Here is a 17,390-nt window from a genome sequence, read left to right as displayed (position 1 = left end):
TTCATAGCTGCTTTATGTATAACAGACCAAACTTGGAAACGATTCAAACATCCGTCACTGGCAAATGGTCACTCAAACTGTGGCTCACCATATACTAGAATATTATTTTGCAATAAAGAAAAATGACTTATATACATGACAATATCAATGAATCTCAAAATAATTGTGTGGAGTGAAAGAAGCTGGGCAAATGGGCGTATACTGTATGATTCTATTTATATAAAACTCCAGAAGACATAGCGACAGAAAGCAAGTCAGTGGGGACGGGAGTGTGACGGACGAGAGGGAGGCATGACAAAAGGGCACAAGGAAATGTTTGGGGCTGATGGGTATGTTCATTATCTGGATGATGATGGTGGTTTCACAGGTGTATACGTATGTCAGAACTTATCAAATTATATACATTAAATATGCACAAGTTGTTGTATGCCCCTTACATCTCATTCATAAAGCTGATTTTAGAAACAGAACAAAGCGACTGGCTCCTAGTGAGCACCAGCAATGAAGCCTGGGTTCTGAGGTCTTCCTCTGAGCCTCAAGTGACCCCATGTGAAGATGCTGACAGATGGCACTCCATCCGCTGGCTGACTGACGTCTCCTCACTCCCCCCTTACTGGGGGCTCCAGTAAGCTTCACATTTCATTTCACTGTTAGTTGAAACCTCCACTCTTTATTTTATGTTTTATTAAGGTCTGTTTATTGTAGAGAGAGCAGGGGGACGGGCAGAGGGAGAAGGAGAGAGAATCCCAGGCAGACTCCATGCTGAGTGCAAAGCCCTTCGCGGGACTCAATTCTGGACCCTGAGATCATGACCTGAGCCAAAATCAAGAGTCAGACAGACGCTTTAACTGACTGTGTCACCCGGGGCTCCTCCAGTCTTCATTTTAAAAACACATTAGAGCAATGCTGGGTTGTTTTTTTCTTACCTCTAAATTTCACGAGGACTCTAGCAAAGGATCACATTGACACAGAGGAGCGTGCTCAGCACAGGTGAACGGGAAGGGAAGCCCTTGAAGGTAATCAGGAACCAGATCACATCTCGAAATTGCTGGTAGCGGGATCGGAAGCCACCAGCATTAGCTCTGGGACTCATGCCGCTGAAGAATGTCGCATGGTGCTTAGCAGCAGGAACCAAGGCTGCCTGTCTTGGGTTCCAACTGCAGCTCCACCAGTTGGTGACACTGGGTGCGTTAATGTCACCATTGTGTCCTGTAGTATTCTTATCAATAGAGTAAGCATATTAGGAGTGACCGCCTTCTGGGCCTGTTTAAAGACTGAAGTGCGTTCATATAGTCTCGGCAGGCAGCAAGGATTCTAGAAGCATTCCTGCCATTGTCAGCGTCATCGAAATCTCCTCTTGATAGTGGTGTTGTATCTGGATAATGGCCAATGATGACCAGGTCCTAAGCTGGCCCACAGGGTCTGTAAGCAACATCTGCTGCTCTACAAGTTAGATGGTTGGGGAAGGTGCCGTTCCAGAGGTAACCTCCAGTCCTGTCCAAAAACCACGTCCAGCAGGAACCACCCCACCCCTGCCGCCAGAAGGAGGCAAGTACCAAGCATTATGGAGGATGAGTCCAGAATCCCAGATACACGGCCGGCACATGAAAAGAATATACAGGATCTTCTTTACCCGCCCACCTGATGGATGGCTTATCTGAAGCTGTGGTAATGAGTTGGAAGTAATTTTCTTTCGGCATTCTAGGAGGGCTTGACCTGTTCTTTTGCCTCTAGCACTCTCTTGAGAAACCTAAAAGCATCTGGTATTTGATCTTTTGCACAAGACGTGTCTTTCCTCTTTGGAAAGCCTGTGGGATCTTGTAGGAGCTTCTCTTTGTCCCCAGTGTGTGCTGGAGCCCCTGGCAATGAGCATTGCTATGGGTCTGTGTTCACTCATGCTCTGGCGGGCCTGGTTTGGACTGTCCCACTGCCTTCATGAGAGACATTCTTGACCTCATTTGTGGCTACTTTTCCTGCTGTTCGCCTGGCCTGCTGACCGCCCCGCGCTTTCTCCATCATCTCAGAGGCCTCCATCCGAGCACTCTTGATCAAGTTTGTGATGGTGGTTCTTTAGTTCCCAAGGGAGCTTTCTGTTCTCTGACTTTTCCTTTTGACGGCATATTCTTCTCTTCCCATGAGGGCAGTATCTTCTCTTTCCTGGGACATTAATGCCAGTTCCCCTGGTTTTGTTCTTTTCTTCCTCCTGTATTCTATTTTTCCAAGTGGATCTTTCCAGATTTGTTGGTTGATTGGCTCTCTTTCTTTCTTGCCAGAGGCCTACCTCGGAAGAAGGCTGGTATTTTGGGCTTGTCTATTTCTATATGAAAGTGAGGAGCTTAAATGCCGGCTGGGGTCCTGAGCAGAGGATGGGGAGGGTCGTGGTCAGCTTGCTGCGGAGGTCAGCCTGGGAGGGGACGGGCCCCGCTTCGCCGGTGGCTGGTGTCTGCAGGTGTTCCCTCTTAGCGGAAGACCTTTCCGGATGAGACATTTCAGGCCCCTGCAGTTGGGGAAGGTGGAGGGCAGGAGGCCCCCAGCCAACTGGGGACAAGGCTGGGGGTCGGGCTGCCCCTTCCAATCCCTCCCCCCAAGTTATGAGGAACTCCTCAAGTGTAAGTGTGACGTCCTCATCAGTTGTGTCCTAAATGCCCATTACAGGCCACGCACAGACCGATAAGCAGCAAGACACAACATGTAGGTGACAGAAGAAATACGACCATAATATCACATGTCCATGATGTAAATAGAGCCAGCGCAGGAAGTGTTTCCTTTCCCTCTATCCTTACGGAGAAGGGTGAAACCTAGCAAAAACATTATATTAACTACCCCGTGTTGGGCCTTTTTTCTTACTTTGGTCTACTTTGCCATAGAGCAGAACACAGAATGAGAAGGAGCAGACACCTATCATTCAGTTTAGGCAGAAAACTCTGAAGACATGTTTACCGACTTTGTTCCGTATTGTTATTTATGAAGTTGTCATAAAAGCAGTTCTCACCTGGCAGGAAGTTGACCCATATTGGAAAAGTCATTTTTCTAAGTATAGAAGGAGCTAATGACGAATTCCCCAGCGGTTCCTCAGCCCGTGGGTGCTGGGCGCAGCAGAGGCTGTACCCTCCTCGGAAACGCCCGGCATTGACCATTTCCTGTAACTTTATAAATAGAGCAAGAAGCATTTTTCCTTGGAGTTCACGTAGTGCAGAACGCTACTGTTGACCCCGTTCTCCTCTTCCCAGGCTGCTTTTTGCCAGACTTGGAAGAAGTGGAAATGTATCCAGAACTTGTATGCTCTGGCAAAACACAGCAGTGTAGCCTTAATCTGAAAACCAAAGAAGGAAGTCCAAGCAGAAAGGGTTAAAAATGGGCACGTCTTTTTTTTATCAACTTCCTGAAATCATAAAACTAGAGTTAACCCTGGGACATAGCACTGCCCTGGAAGTCATTGTCTTTCTACTTGGTTACTCTTGACCTTGAGCAAATTTGGACTTCCACCGAGTTGTCCCCTGGGAGTTAAAGATAAGAGGACCACCTTTCTTCGTTAAGGCTAGTCTTGCGTGTCTGGCTGAGAATCTAGAAGCCACAGGGTTGGCAGGGCAGAAATACGTCCGTCGGCCGGGTGCCGCTGGTCACTCTGGGTGATCACGCTCCAGTCCATGTCATTGGCTTAAGTGACAGATGTGAAATCCTTCGTGTGTCTCAGACGTCTGTTCTTGGTTACTGGCAGGGTTTTCCCCTTCCCTTTGTGTTCCACTCAGTGCGTTCAAGGGCGGGTTTCGTGCCTACACTTGAACGAGGCCTGGTCTTGACTCTGGGGATGGCATGATTTGGGGGAGGGCCGCGTGCCCGTCATTCTGCAGACACTCAGAACAACCTGTCACACAGACGGAATTGACCCTGACCACAGGCATTGAAAATCAAGGCTCTGAGAGATGTGGTCCTGTATCCACCGTCATGTGCAGCACTGCCCTGTCCCCTGAGGGTGGGACTTGCTGCCACCAAGAACCATCGAGGAGAACACTGCTGGCTGCACGGTGGCTTCCCAGAGGAGGCAGGGAGGCTGGAGGGGCTGAGCCTGGGTGTCCCTCAGAAACCCTGTGGCTGCTTTCCCACGGCCCTGTCTTTCCACTGGTCCCAGCTCTCTCCACCTGGGAGACCTGCCCTCCTCTTTCACGGTCCTGGATTCCATGGACGTGACCTCACCGTCCCATTTACCTGAGCCAGAGCATAGGTTTCTCCTCGAGTCCGCCCCACGTCCAGCTGCAGTGACCGGCTGGTGTCGGCCCCTCGTGTTCTGCTGGCCCTCCCTCCCGACACCCCTTCTGGGTGGTCTCCATGGTCTCGCAAGGACTCTGGCTGCTTCTCCTCCCATCTCCCTTATGAGCAGGTCCCACCCTGTGGCCAGGACACCCCAGGGCTGCTCAGCACCCCTCTCTGACTCCCCCGGCTCAGAGAAGGCCGAGGACCACACCCCTGCCCGAGAGGATCCGTGATGTCCGTGAGGCCCCGCCCTGACCCCCCTCTTCCTCTTCTGCCATTCATCTCTTGCCACGTCTCCCCTGTGCTGCACAAAAGCTTTGTGCCCCGCCCCCCAACCCCATCAGAGGTGATCTCCTGGGATCTGAGCTTGCCCTGTGACTTGTCTTGAGCCGAGGCTCGTGGCAGAAGAAACACTGTGCAGCTTACACACGTGGTCTTGCCGTCCCTGTACTCACCGTAGGACAAGGCGCATCCAAAGACCCTGAAGACGGGGCCCAAAGTGCTGGCCTGCAGACTCGGGAAGCACGGATGCTGGTTGTGTTTCAAGCCACTACATTGTACAGCTGTCTGTCCCACAGTCGAACAGAGCAGACAAGTCTCTGAGCAGCTGGAGCGGCCCTTCTCCGCTGTCTCCTGGTGATGCTTAGGTCACCGTGCACATGGCTGCTCTCTTAGCCTCGTTCCTGTCCCTGCTTTCTGCATTGCTTTCTAATCACCTTTCAGGATTCAACTCGGGCGTCCCCTCCTTCGGGAGACTCTCTGGATGCCCCCTTCCCCTGCCCCCCAGGATTCCCCACGTTCCAGCCTCTGCAGTCACATGTGCTCACGTCTCCGCCCCTGCTAGCTGGACGAGTTCTTTAGCTCCATGAACGGCTGGGTTTCTCCTCTGGAAATGGGGCGGATACCAGCTGCCCTGCCCGGGTACTGGCGAACTTAACCCAGCACGTCTGGCTGTTCCTAGGACCCTGCCCAAGGCGATGCTCAGCTGGTGCTCCCGGCTCGCTCGCTGCCCTGGGGCCGTGGGTCCCTCTGGGGCTGAGATGGCCTCCTCCAGGGTCTTGTCCAGGGTTAAGGCAGTCGCCAGCGGAGGTGGCCCCTCACGTGTTTCCGGACGTTCATAAAACGTGGTCTCCACACCCACAGGTGACCAGCATTGGTTTAGCCCAGAGAATGAAGGCTCAGGCTTGTAGAGTTGGGTTTTCGGTGTCTGATGTCATGCTGCCATCACCAGGCAGGGCCTCCCTTTTTCCGGAACATCGTCATTCAGTGTCGTCCCTGGTGAGGCCGGGGGTCCTCACACTTCGGTGCTAGGTTTCCGTTTTCATCAGAGCAGGGCTTTTGTGCGGCAAACAGGGATCACATCTCGGGCGACTGCTGGTTCTTAGGACGAGCTTCTCAGCTCAGTGCACCATTCGTCCGATTTAGGGCCCTCCTAAACTGTTTTAATTTCACCACCAGCAGAGATAAGACTCGATTTAAAAGTAAGAGCCCCGCTTTCAGGAAAATGAGAAGCTTGCCGGGTTCAGAGGGAAAAGAGATTCCATCACACTGTGAACTTTGTGCGAAACTGGCAGGAGTTTTCTTGGGAGTGTTTGGGAACATTCTTCTTTGCGTGTCTTTCTTTGTTTAAAGATCTATTTATTTTAGAGAGAGAAAGAGAGAGAGCTTGCGTGGGAAGGGCAGAGGGACAGGGAATCTCAGGCAGACTCCGTGCTGAGTGGGGAGCCTGAGCTCGATCCCACGACCCTGAGATGATGGCCTGAGCCGACACCAAGAGCTGGAGGCTCAACTGACTGTCCGCCGCGCACCCTCTTCTTGCGCCTTTAGAGGTAAGGGCACAGAGACTCACGGCTTCCCTGCCACATTGGACTCCTCAGCCATTTTCTTTCCTTTTTTTTTTTTTTTTAAGATTTTATTTATTTATTTATTTGACAGAGAGAAAGACACAGCGAGAGAGGAACACAAGCAGGGGGAGTGAGAGAGGGAGAAGCAGTGCCCCTGCCAAGCAGGGAGCCCGATTCGGGGCTCCATCCCAGGACTCTGGATCATGACGCGAGCAGAAGGCAGGCACCCAGCGACCGACCGAGCCACCCAGACGCCCCTCCTCAGCCATTTTCACACACCAAATTCTTTTGATTACAAAATGCTGATGCCTTAGGCGTCCTTGGGGGAAGATCTTAGATGTCCCTGATAACTGTGTGGCTTGCAAACTACTCCTAATTACCCCACCTTTGGCTTAATTCATTAAAACACGCAGTCGCGGGCTCCCTTCCCACTGCCACTCTCTGGTGCTGTCCTCTCTGCTTCAGAGTCTGTCGGAGGCATTTTCTGTCCGGACGTCGGGAGCACGTTAATCGTTAGGCAGGCGGCAACAGTTCATCGGTTTCCGTGAACTTCGGGTGCCACGTGAAGGTAGACAGGGCTTTGTAGCGTTTCTCTGTTTATTTTGAAATGTTACTTTAAATGCTAGTGCAGCAAATTCAGCTGAAGCCTCTAAGTATTAGAGATCTCAAAGGAACAGGGAAGGGTAACGCCTCTGACGAGGCCGTGAAGGGCAGTTGGTGGAACATGGAAAGTTCCTTGTCTGAGCGTTCCCTGCCCTGCCCTGTAGGTGGAGCTCCTCTGACGAAAATCCGTCCTTCTGCCTTTCCACAACCCCGCAAAGTCTTACCGGACTTCCTTCCGCAACAGAAAATGTAAACCGCTTCTATGGGGAGGCGTTAGTAAGCACAGTAAGTATAATGTGAGGGGGTTTTACAGTGTGGTGACTCAGGCTTGCTGACAGAAACACAAAGAGCAGCAAAGTCAAAGTTCCATGTGTCCGGACCCTTTCGGGTCAAATTCAAGGGCTGAGTAGGGGGGAGTTCAAGCCCAGCGCCCGCTCTTCTTCCTCTTGAGTATCTGATCCCATAACATATAAAACCGTCTTGATAGTTGGGACAATATCGAGCGGTTACTTAATGTTTAATTTCAGAAAAGATTTACGAAGGGCCGTGCAGGTCCGAGAAACTCCACTAGCAACGTAGGGGCGCAGAGATGGGTCTGACGCAGTCACGGCCCCAGGACGTGAGTCCTCCTTGGTCCTTGATTCCAAGCATGTGACGAAATGAAAGGCCTTCACTTTTTCCTCAAAGCACCCACTTTATGTTAGCCCAGAACTTCTCCCACGGCCTCTGTCGTTTCTAAGGTGGAGAGTTAAGCTGCTCCGGCATTCCCAGCTTCGCCCCAAGGCTTCTCCCTCGGCGTGAAGGGGCTGGCGGCTGGCGCCCCGCTCCCTCCTTCCCCGTTTGACACACGCTCGTTTCTGCCGACTCGGAGCCTTGTGATTCACTGGACTCGTTTTCCCTCTCGCGCGCTTTGTGTTTAGGTCTTGGTGATTCTGCTTCACGGGGCAAATTTCTGATCACTTCCCCCACGCAGAACCACACTGACTTCTGGTCTAGATACCCTTACGTTCTGTCGTCTTTGGACACGCTGGGCCTGCCCGTGCCATCTGGGTGACGGCAGGCCCCACTTGCTAACACAGAGCCGGGGGAGTCCTCGCAGACTCTCACCGAATTACTGTCGGGGTGCCCGCAGGGGCACATGCTGTACGCATCGTAGCTAAGCGCTGGAAACAGAAACCGGATCCCCTCTGCACCATAAGGATTGTGCGAGAACCACGGATACGGGGATTAACAAAACACATTCTCTGCCCTTAAGACAGACGTGAAACGTTCTCACACTGCGTGTAATTAGGGCTCTGTCAGAATCGGGCCGCGGTGCTGCGGGGGAACCCGGAGGAGGGTATGCTGAGCCCCGCTTGGCTTCACAGAGTAAGAGCTCATCGTGCCATTAGCAGCTCATTTTAGCCTAATCTTTTAAAAAGTCATGCCACCTAAGAGTTGGTGATTGGGAAAACACGATATGGTAAAGGATATGGGTCACTGTTGAAATCCATCCAGCACTCTCCTGCCCTCAGTGACACAGAATGGTAATAGTATCTACATCTCCTTCTTTCTGTCCCTTTCTCTTCCTTCCTTCCTTATTTCTTGTCATTTCTTTCTTTCTTCTTCCTTTTTTTAACCTTCTTTAGATTTTGCATATTCTGATGGGTAAATGCTTGACTGAGACCCAAAAGGAGAATTCAGAGTTTCAGAAATAACAAGACGCAGCTCTAACATTTAAACTGGGCCGGAAGGGAAAGATGTGTTGAGAGAGAACCCAGCAGGCCTCGGGTTCGGGAAGGAACTCCAAGACTGCACAGAACATACGTCTTAATGGGAGCTGGGTGGGGAGCTCCGCTGCCCTTTTCCCGGGCTCGCCCCCTTGCACGAGGAAACTGAAGGCCCGGCGGCGTTCCGGGGGCACGCTCTGCTTTTCCTCCAGCTGTTTGTCTCACCTCCTTGGCCAGACTGGGCGCGGCTGAGAAAAGAGATCAGTCTGTTGCGCCCGTCTGTCCCTCCAGAGCACCGGGGGCGGAGGACACAGTAACTGGCGCCTGGTTTGTTCTCCTCAAGGAACTGGGCAGTGGCCATGCCATGTGGACTTCAGAGCCAGACTTCCTGTGATAATTCTGCTGCTGGAGCAGAAGCCACAGCGACGGGGGGAGGGCCGGGAGCCAAGGCACACCGGGAGCCACAGGGCAGGTGGGCTGGGGGGTGTGCCCGGCCACCTCAGCTCTCTACCTGGGGACAACTGCACAGGGAGCCCTGCCTTATCTGCCCCAGCCGGAAGCAAGGAAGGGCCGGTGTATTCAGTGATCCGTGCAAACGCAGGCCTCTGGCAGGAGTTCAGGACAGTGTCGCCTCACTCTGCAGACAGATTTTATCTTGTTAGCTCCTCATGAACAAGCAGGACCGACGTTCCCCTAAATAAATCTCAGGTGTGCTTTAAAAGCAACTGAAAAGTAAAGCGGTAAGAGTATTCTAACTCCCTGAGTGTAATGACAAGGAAACGAACATCATTTTGTAGTCAAAGATCAGTTCTTCCAGCTGTGACGCTCCTGGTTGGAAGAGAGAATATTTCCAGGGAAAAAAGGCTGCCGTCCGCGCGCAGTTTCCCTTGCAGCACTGGGAGCCTGAGGAGAAGATGGTCCCAGCCCCACTGACCTCACAGCCTCTGCCCAGCTCTCTGGTACCAGGCTAAACTTCACAGTTAATATTTTACTTTAGTGACTGCAGTTGTTAACCTTTTGTTTGTGGTGAAAAATAGTTTAAATAACTCTTACCCTACTGTCTTGCTTGCCGTTTGAAGAAAGCTGCCTTCAGATATAATGCAGACTAAAACATGATAGAAGAAAATGCACAGAGCCGTCGCCTGCTTATGGAAACACAGAAAGTCTTTTAAATCCTATGAAAGGCTAATGGTTCCCTTTTATTTTTCCTGCGTGTTATTATCAACCATGAGAACTTGCTGTCTGAATTCGAAGCAGGAGATGTGACTTCCACAAAAATGTGTGACTTGTACCCATTTTGCATTTCTAAAGGAAGTCAAAACATCCCTTCATCTTTCCACTTAAAGATGTTTCCTCGAAGCAGGGCTGAATTGTGACACGTTTTAGAAGAGCACGTCCCGCGAGTTTGTTCTGGAATACTGTTCTCGCTCAGCTGAGCGAGCCTGGCATCCTGTGGTCACCATGTGATGGCAGCGCCTCGAGGTCAGCCCTGGCTGTGGTCGGCTTGTACCTCCTTGGGTCCTCTTGGTGCTGCAAGCTGTGGGCTTCCCTGGAACCGCTTCAGATGGGAAAGCAGTCCTGGAAGCGAAATGTCACTGGGCTATGCATGACTGCCAGGCCAGAGATGGACCTGGCTCGGGACTCAGGAGGACAGAGATGGGAGGCCAGTTCAGGCAGCTGGACCTGCCACACACCTGTGCACCTGGGCACGCATGCCCCTGGTGTCTCTTTTTGTGTCTCCCACGTTGCTCTTCGTAGAACACCAATCAGATCGCTCGGAGCTGGCTTTAAAGACCCTCGTCTTAAATTAGGGGCCTCTTCAAGACCCTCTCTCCGAATATAGCCACGTTCTGAGGTCCTGGGGTGAGGATTCCAGCATAGGGATTTGGGCAGGACACAGTTCAGCTCCTAACAGTACCCACCTGGAGAGCGCTCTGTTGTTTGCCAGCTGAAACAGTCTAGCTTTGTTAGACACTCACATAGTTGGGTTTTTTAAACTCTACGATGTACCGGTAAGTGTGCAATCATTTATTAGGGAAAACCTGCGTGACTTACCCCCGGGGTACAAGGAGAACGTAGACTGTCACACCAGGGTGTGTGCTGATGGCTTGTCCCTCCTGCTCTCTCTGCGCCCCTGCGCTGAGCCACACTGGCCTGTGCGTTCCTAGAAGGCTTCCATTGTGGGGCTTTTGCACACACTGTTTGCTGGAACATTCTCCCCCAAGACCTCTGTGCAGCGCACCCTTTCATGTTCTACTGTCCCCAGCTCCGCCAGGCAGTGTCCCCCTGTAAGGCAGCGTCCGTCCCCATCCGCTCTGTTGTCGGGGCACCGGCAGACATTCAGTCCCCACGTGTATTCGTTTATTTACTGTCTGTGTCCCCACCGAAACTAGTGCTCTAGGCAAGCAGGGACTTTGTATCCGCGGCCACTTCTGTCCAGTCAGACACCGTGTGTCGACACACTGTGCGCTCGGTAGCAAGTGACTGATTCTCGCAGGGTCAGCCTTGTCTCCTGAACGTGTTGTGTTGAAAGATTTCCACTTTCCGAGCGCGCTCATCAAGAGGCATGCCGAGAAAGAGTGGTCAGCACTGTCCCTTCTTAGATTATGAATTTAGTGGGTCGTCATGGGTACAGGAGGTTTTCAAGGAAGGAAAAGTGTTCCTCTGCGTTTGACTCACTGGCTACTTCTCTCTCCTCCCAGGCTGGGCCTCGGCTACATTTCCAGAACCCTCTCGTCAAGATGGTAGACACAGAAACCCCGATTTGCCCCCTCTCCCCACTCGAGGCTGACGATCTGGAAAGCCCATTATCTGAAGAATTTCTACAAGAAATGGGAAACATCCAAGAGATTTCTCAATCCATCGGCGAGGACAGTTCTGGAAGCTTCAGTTTCGCAGAATACCAGTATTTAGGAAGTGGCCCGGGATCAGACGGATCTGTTATTACGGGTAAGTGTGCTGTATCCCATAGCGCTTTATTTAGGTCAGTTTTTGTTGTCTGTTTTGTTTTGCTTTCCTGCAGAGAAAAGTGTTCACTTTAGCTGGCAAAGAAGTAGTCCCACCTTTGTGCCGTGAACTGTTTAGACATGATAGAGCATGACACCGAGTCCACTGGCCTGGGGGCCTTTCAGGAGACACTGTGAGACACACAGCATGCCCGCTTTTAAAAGCCATACGCAAATCAAATAACGCTTGAAATCCAGTTAAGGCAGTCAGCTACATTTCTAAGCAAGTCTGAGTTTCTATTTCTTCAAAGCAGAGGCTCCTGTTATGATAAAAAGGATGATTTTTTTTAATCTGGAAATGTACATGAACCACCCCCGTATTTTCTTCACTGCATCAGGAACTGCAGGAAAGGGGTGCCTGGGGGGCTCAGTCGGTGAAGCGTCCGACTCTTGGTTTCGGCCCAGGTCACGATCTCAGGGTCCTGAGAACGAGTCCCACGTTGGGCTCCACGTGCTCCGTGGAGTCGGCTGGAGACTCTCTCTCTCCCCTGCTCCTCCCTCCGCTCGCTCGCTCTCGCTCTCAAATAAATAGATATAATCTTAAAAAAAAAAAACCCGCAACTCGTATCAGCGGGGCAGATGCAAAGACGTAAGACCTGGGGTCCATCCACAGAGCCTCTGGTGTCACAGAGAAGAAATGGCGGAACCCGCCATCCTTCCAGGCAGCTCTGAAGCCGGCCCTGGGTGCTGTGGTGTGAACCAGGCCCTCATCGGACAAGCCTCCCACGCGTCGAGTCCTTAACCCAGAGCACTTTTCCGCCAACCGTCTTCTCGCCAATTCCCACGCCAGGAAGATGGCTTTCATGACTGTGTGCTGACCTTGGTGATGGCGGGAGCAGTGTGCGCTGATGAAACCTCTGTAGAGAGAGTAGTCGGAGGTGCGTGCGCTCTCGACCCAGTGGGCCCACCGGGGACAGACATCGTTAAAAAGGAGACACGCGGACAGGTGCACGTGGCAGCCGTATTTGGGATAGCGCCTGCGGCATGGTGCCCCACGCAGTGGGGACAAATAGGAAGCAGGGGAAGCAGATTGTGAAAGCGTCCTGCTGTGGAGTTCTTCATCATAACTTAAAAGAGTTAGCTCCACCTGTCTCCACTCGAATCCACGTAAAAAGCGTGAAGATAAAGAATGAAAAAGAATAAAAATAAGCTTGACGATATATTCTGTACAGTTCGATGCATGTGAAGTCTCCAACACCAAACAGTGCCGAATGTGGTCGGTAGGTCCATGTCACATCTGGGAAAGCTCGTGCCAGCTTTATGATGTCGGTGCCCTGCCGAGAGGCAGGTGGGACTGGGGAGAGGGTCCTGCCGGGACTTCAGACAGAAGGCAGAAGCGGTGTGATGAAACATTACCATTTGTAAATCTGGGCAGCAGGTGTCCTTCTGTATATTTCTCTATATGTGTGAGGTGCTTTAACGAAAAATAAAACCAGCAGGAAAGAGCATTCCTGGCAGAAGGAGAAAGCACCTTGCGCACAGCCTCACACAATCCTCGTAAAATCTCAGTGAGAAGACCGTTGTCATTTTACAAGTGGAAATAACACAGCTATGAGGTAACATGGCCCGGTCACATAGCTAGAAAGAGACCGTGCCAGGACCTGAACCTGTGCCCCTCAGCTGGCTCTGAAGCCGAGTTCTTCGTAAGAACATCCCTTTTGGCAGCGGCGTCCTCGGCCCAGAGTCAGGGACCACACGATCCATGTGAGACCCGGGGAGATGACGAGTTACCGGACTCCGTTGCCTTCCTGGGCAAACAGCCTTTGTAGTGACCACAACAGACCTTTATAAATGATTCACTTTTTTTTTTTTTAAGATTTATGTCTTTACTTATATGAGAGAAAGAGACACAGAGAGAGCACAAGAAGTGGGGTGTGGCAGAGGAGAAGGGGAAGCAGACTCCCCAGCTGAGTTGGGAGCCCACGGTGGGGCTCGATTCCAGGACCTATAGATCATGCACTGAGCTGAAGGCAGATGCTTAACCATCTGAGCCACCGAGGCTCCCCAGTGGTTTGCATTTTGACTTTTTCATGACTTGTTATTGAGGGAGTGAGCTTTGAGGGAAAGGAGCAAGCGTCCAGGGTGATGGGAGCTTCCAGAAACAGCAAGGGAGGCAAGCAAGGAAAAGCCTCTGGGGTGCGGGATCACCTTCAGTGCCTCAGTAGGTTGCCGCATGGCCGACCTGTGCTAGTGTCCGGGACAGTGACAGCCTAGGCTACTGGGCACCATGGTAGCCAGTGCATGTGCCTTGTCTACCTGAATCCCAAGAACAATGTTTGAGCTCATTGTTCTGTTTGTTTGAGGAAAGAGGAAGAGAGACCCCAGGACACTGGGACATGCTGAAGATGACAAGCCCAGGGTCAAACCCAGCTCTCAACCCCTCCAAATGCATCTTTGAGTCACCACATTGTAGGCACGGAGCCTACTGGCCAGTTGTTTTCACATACTATTTGTGGTTATACTGACTATCAGAAATTTTTTTTCTTCAGGATTTGAGAAGATTTATTTGTGTCCATGTTTCCTTTTTTTATTATTAAAAGAAGGCAGATCCCCCCTTTGGAAAACATGTTGTTCATTTTATAACGAAAGATTTGGGGATAGGCTTTCCTTTAGGTCACACATGCTCTTGAGGTCATTCTTCAAATAAGGAACTTGTGCGAGCAGGGTGGCTGTGTAGTTGTAAAACCCCTGGAAAGCTCTGTTCCAGCCATGGATGGAAAGAGTGTGCAGACACCCACCTTCTCCGGGAAGATAGAGTCCACAGCGGCCGCTCTGCCTGGATTTTCTCTCTCCCAAGTCCTCACCCTCAAACAGGAGGGATCCGAAATTACGTTCTTCCATTTGTTTCAAGGTTGTGTTTTAGGTCGTTGTCAAGAACGATAATCTAAAATATATTCCTAAGCCACCTGAAAGCTCTGACATATAAGACCTGGAAATGTCGTATAAACTAGCCTCCTGGTCCATATGCTCCCATCAAAAGCCACACCGGACCCAAGTCCATGGGCAGACATATGCTTTGCATCTAAATAAAGTAAGAGCAGGGTTTGCGGGGAGAGAGTTCCATCCTGGAGTTCAACCAATTCCAAGGAACTTTGTGGCAAAAACAGAAGAGGGGGAACTTACAAAAAGTGATCACATTGAAACGTATGCCACGCACACCCCTGACCCGGGGCCCCTGGCCCTCCAGGCCCTGGGTGTGCGCCAGCTTCCCCGCACTGTTGTGGTTGGTCTTTTCATCATTTGGCATCATCTCTCGCTTCTTTAAAATCTTCCTATTTCCTTCCCAGGTTCTCCAGGGCTGGTGGGACTAGCTGATTTGAGATAAGATTACCGCTTCTTTGTAAATTAGATTTTTCCTTCCCTCGGTGGTATTTCTGCATTATGCAAATTGCTCCCATGGAAGGACCGTCTATAAAATGTATTCACTTTAAACTTTACACCCAGGAGAACAGATGGGCGGGGCTGCGTGCGAGGCCAATCTATCTTTCTCCCCCGATTTTCCTTTGCAACTTTATGGCATACAGTAAACTGCACATAGTTAACATGCACAGTTTGATGTGTACACACACGTTTTGAGTGTGAAACCACCACCACAATGAAAACAGTGACCAAACCCATCACCTCCAAATTTATTTGTGCTCTTTTATAAACCCTCTTCCCCACCCCTTGGTCTCCCTCCCTCCCCTGAGCAACACCAATCTTTCTCTCATTATAGATCTGCCTGTAGCTCCTAGAGTTTCATATAAAAAGAATAATGCGATAGGTGTTCTTTTCAGCTGGCTTCTTTCACTCTTCAAAATTCTTTTGAGATTCATTTGCATCAAAGCACATACCAGAAGCTCAGGTTTTTTATGTGTTGTGTGGATACGCACTTTTTTTTTTTCTTTACTCACACCTGTCGGTGAACTTTTCAGTTGCTTCTGGGTATCAGCTGTTGCAAATGATGCTGCTGAGAACCTTCACGTCCAAGTCTCTCTGTGGACGTGTGCTTTCACTTCTCTCTGCTAAATACCTAGGAGCAAATGGCTGGGACGTAAGGTAGACGTATATGTGACTTTTAAGAAACTGCCAAAGTCTTTTCCAGAACAGTATATCACTTTTTTTTTTAAGATTGTATTTATTTATTTGACAGAGAGAGAGAGAGAGAGAGAGAGCGCACGCTCAAGCAGAGAGAGAAGCAGCGGGGGGAGAGGGAGAAGCAGACTTCCCACCGAGCAGGGAGCATGATGTAGGGCTCGATCCCAGGACTCCAGGATCATGACATGAGCCGAAGGCAGACGCTTAACTGGCTGAGCCACCCAGGCTCCCCTGTAAATATTTTCAATGAAGCATAATTGACACACAGTGTTACATCAGCTTCTGGTATACAACACAGTGGTTTCACAGTTGCGTGCATGACACAGTGCTCTCCGCTACACTCCATCACCGTCTGTCGCCGTACAATGTTATCACGAGAGTTCAGACTGTACTTGCAATGCTGTACGTCTCTGCCCCATGACTTGTTTATGTGATAACTCCAAGCTTGTGCCTCATGAGTACACATCTTCTTAGGTGACATTTCTGTTCAAACCTTTTGCCCATTTTTAAATTGAGTGATTTCCTTGTTTTTGACTGTTGAGAGGTATTCATATATTCTGGATACAAGTATTTTATCAGATGTGTGATTTCTGGATAGCTTCTCCTCATCTGTGGCTTGTCTTTTCCTTCCCTTAGCAGTGGTTTTCAAGACACAGAAGTCCTTAATTTTGAAGAAGTGAATTTGTCAGTGTTTTTTTTCCCCATGGATCCTGCTTTCTGTGTCATAGTTAAGAAAAATTTCCTCACCCAAAGTCACTTTATTCTGTAAGTCTGACATTTTTTAGGTTTTACATATTTGCCCTAGCTCTACGGAATTTGTCTAGATCTATTGAATTAATTTTCATATATGCCTCAAAACTCATTTCTTTTCTCTCTCTCTCTTTTGCATTTGTAATTATTCTCACAGACTTTATTAAAAAGACTGTTATCTCCACTATACGGCCTTTATATCTTCGTCAAAAATCAATAGGTTTTAGCTGCCTGGGCCTATTTCAGTTCCATTTGTTTGTCTCATTTGACACCAGTGCCGCTAATTTCTGCTTACTGTAACTGTATAATAAGGCCTGAAGGCAAGTTTCACTAAATTCTCCAACTTTATTCTTCTTTCCTGAAGATGTTTTGGGTGTGCTGGTAGTTTTAGAATCAGTTTTTCAATTTCTACCAAAAAAGTCTGCTGAGTCTAATTGGGATTGCCTTAAGTCAAAAGATCAATGTGGGGAGAATTGACATCTTACCAACACCAAGCCTTCTGAGCCATGAACTTATTTCCCCTCTTAGATAGCTCTTCATTAATTTCTTTCTGAGGGGGCGCCTGGGTGGCTCAGTCAGTTAAGCATCTGCCTTCGGCTCAGGTCATGATCCCAGAGTCCTGGGATCCTGCTTGGCAGGGAGTCTGCTTCTCCCTCTGTCTCTCCCACCCCTGGCTTGTATGTGCACTCTCTTGCTCTCTCTGTCAAATAAATAAAATCTTCAAAAAATTTTTCTCTCTGCAATGTTTTCTAGTTTTTAGTGTATACATCTTTCATATTTCTGGGGTCAGATTTATTGCCAAGTGTTTCATATTTTATAGGTTTTTAGAATTTTCTGCACAGGTAATTATGTCATGTGTACATAAAGACAGTTTTACTTCTTCCTTTTGAAGCTGGATGCCTTTATTTTTTTTTTCTTGCCTTATTACACTAGTTGGAAATCTCCAGTATGATGTTGAATAAGGAGACACCCTTGCCTTATTCCTGATCTCAGTCTTTCACCCCTAGGTATGACAATAACTGTTTTTCATAGATACCCTTTCCTAGATTGAAGAAGTTCTCCTTCCCAGTTTTCTGTGAGTTTTTATCAGAAATTAATGTTGGATTTTGTCAAATACTATTCCTTCATCTAGTAGGATGATCAAGTGACTT

The 17,390-nt window shown here is 49.7% G+C and overlaps 1 protein-coding gene across 2 annotated transcripts in view; it reads left to right on the top strand.

The window, feature by feature from the left end:
- The window catches only part of PPARA (peroxisome proliferator activated receptor alpha), a 58,965-nt gene that overhangs the window by 27,497 nt on the left and 14,078 nt on the right, over window positions 1-17,390 (top strand). For both annotated transcript variants that reach the window (XM_032882770.1, XM_032882771.1), the window contains one exon: window positions 11,110-11,356. In XM_032882770.1, coding sequence (XP_032738661.1) covers window positions 11,149-11,356 — 208 coding nt within the window. In that variant the 5' untranslated portion in view covers window positions 11,110-11,148. The remainder of the gene's footprint in view (window positions 1-11,109; window positions 11,357-17,390) is intronic.

This window comes from Lontra canadensis, unplaced genomic scaffold, assembly GCF_010015895.1.
Source record: "Lontra canadensis isolate GAN:19392208 unplaced genomic scaffold, GSC_riverotter_1.0 scaffold84, whole genome shotgun sequence".
In the NCBI taxonomy this organism is placed as follows: domain Eukaryota; kingdom Metazoa; phylum Chordata; class Mammalia; order Carnivora; family Mustelidae; genus Lontra; species Lontra canadensis.
Note: the sequence above shows the minus strand (reverse complement) of the source record. Positions and strands in the feature narration are given on the sequence as shown.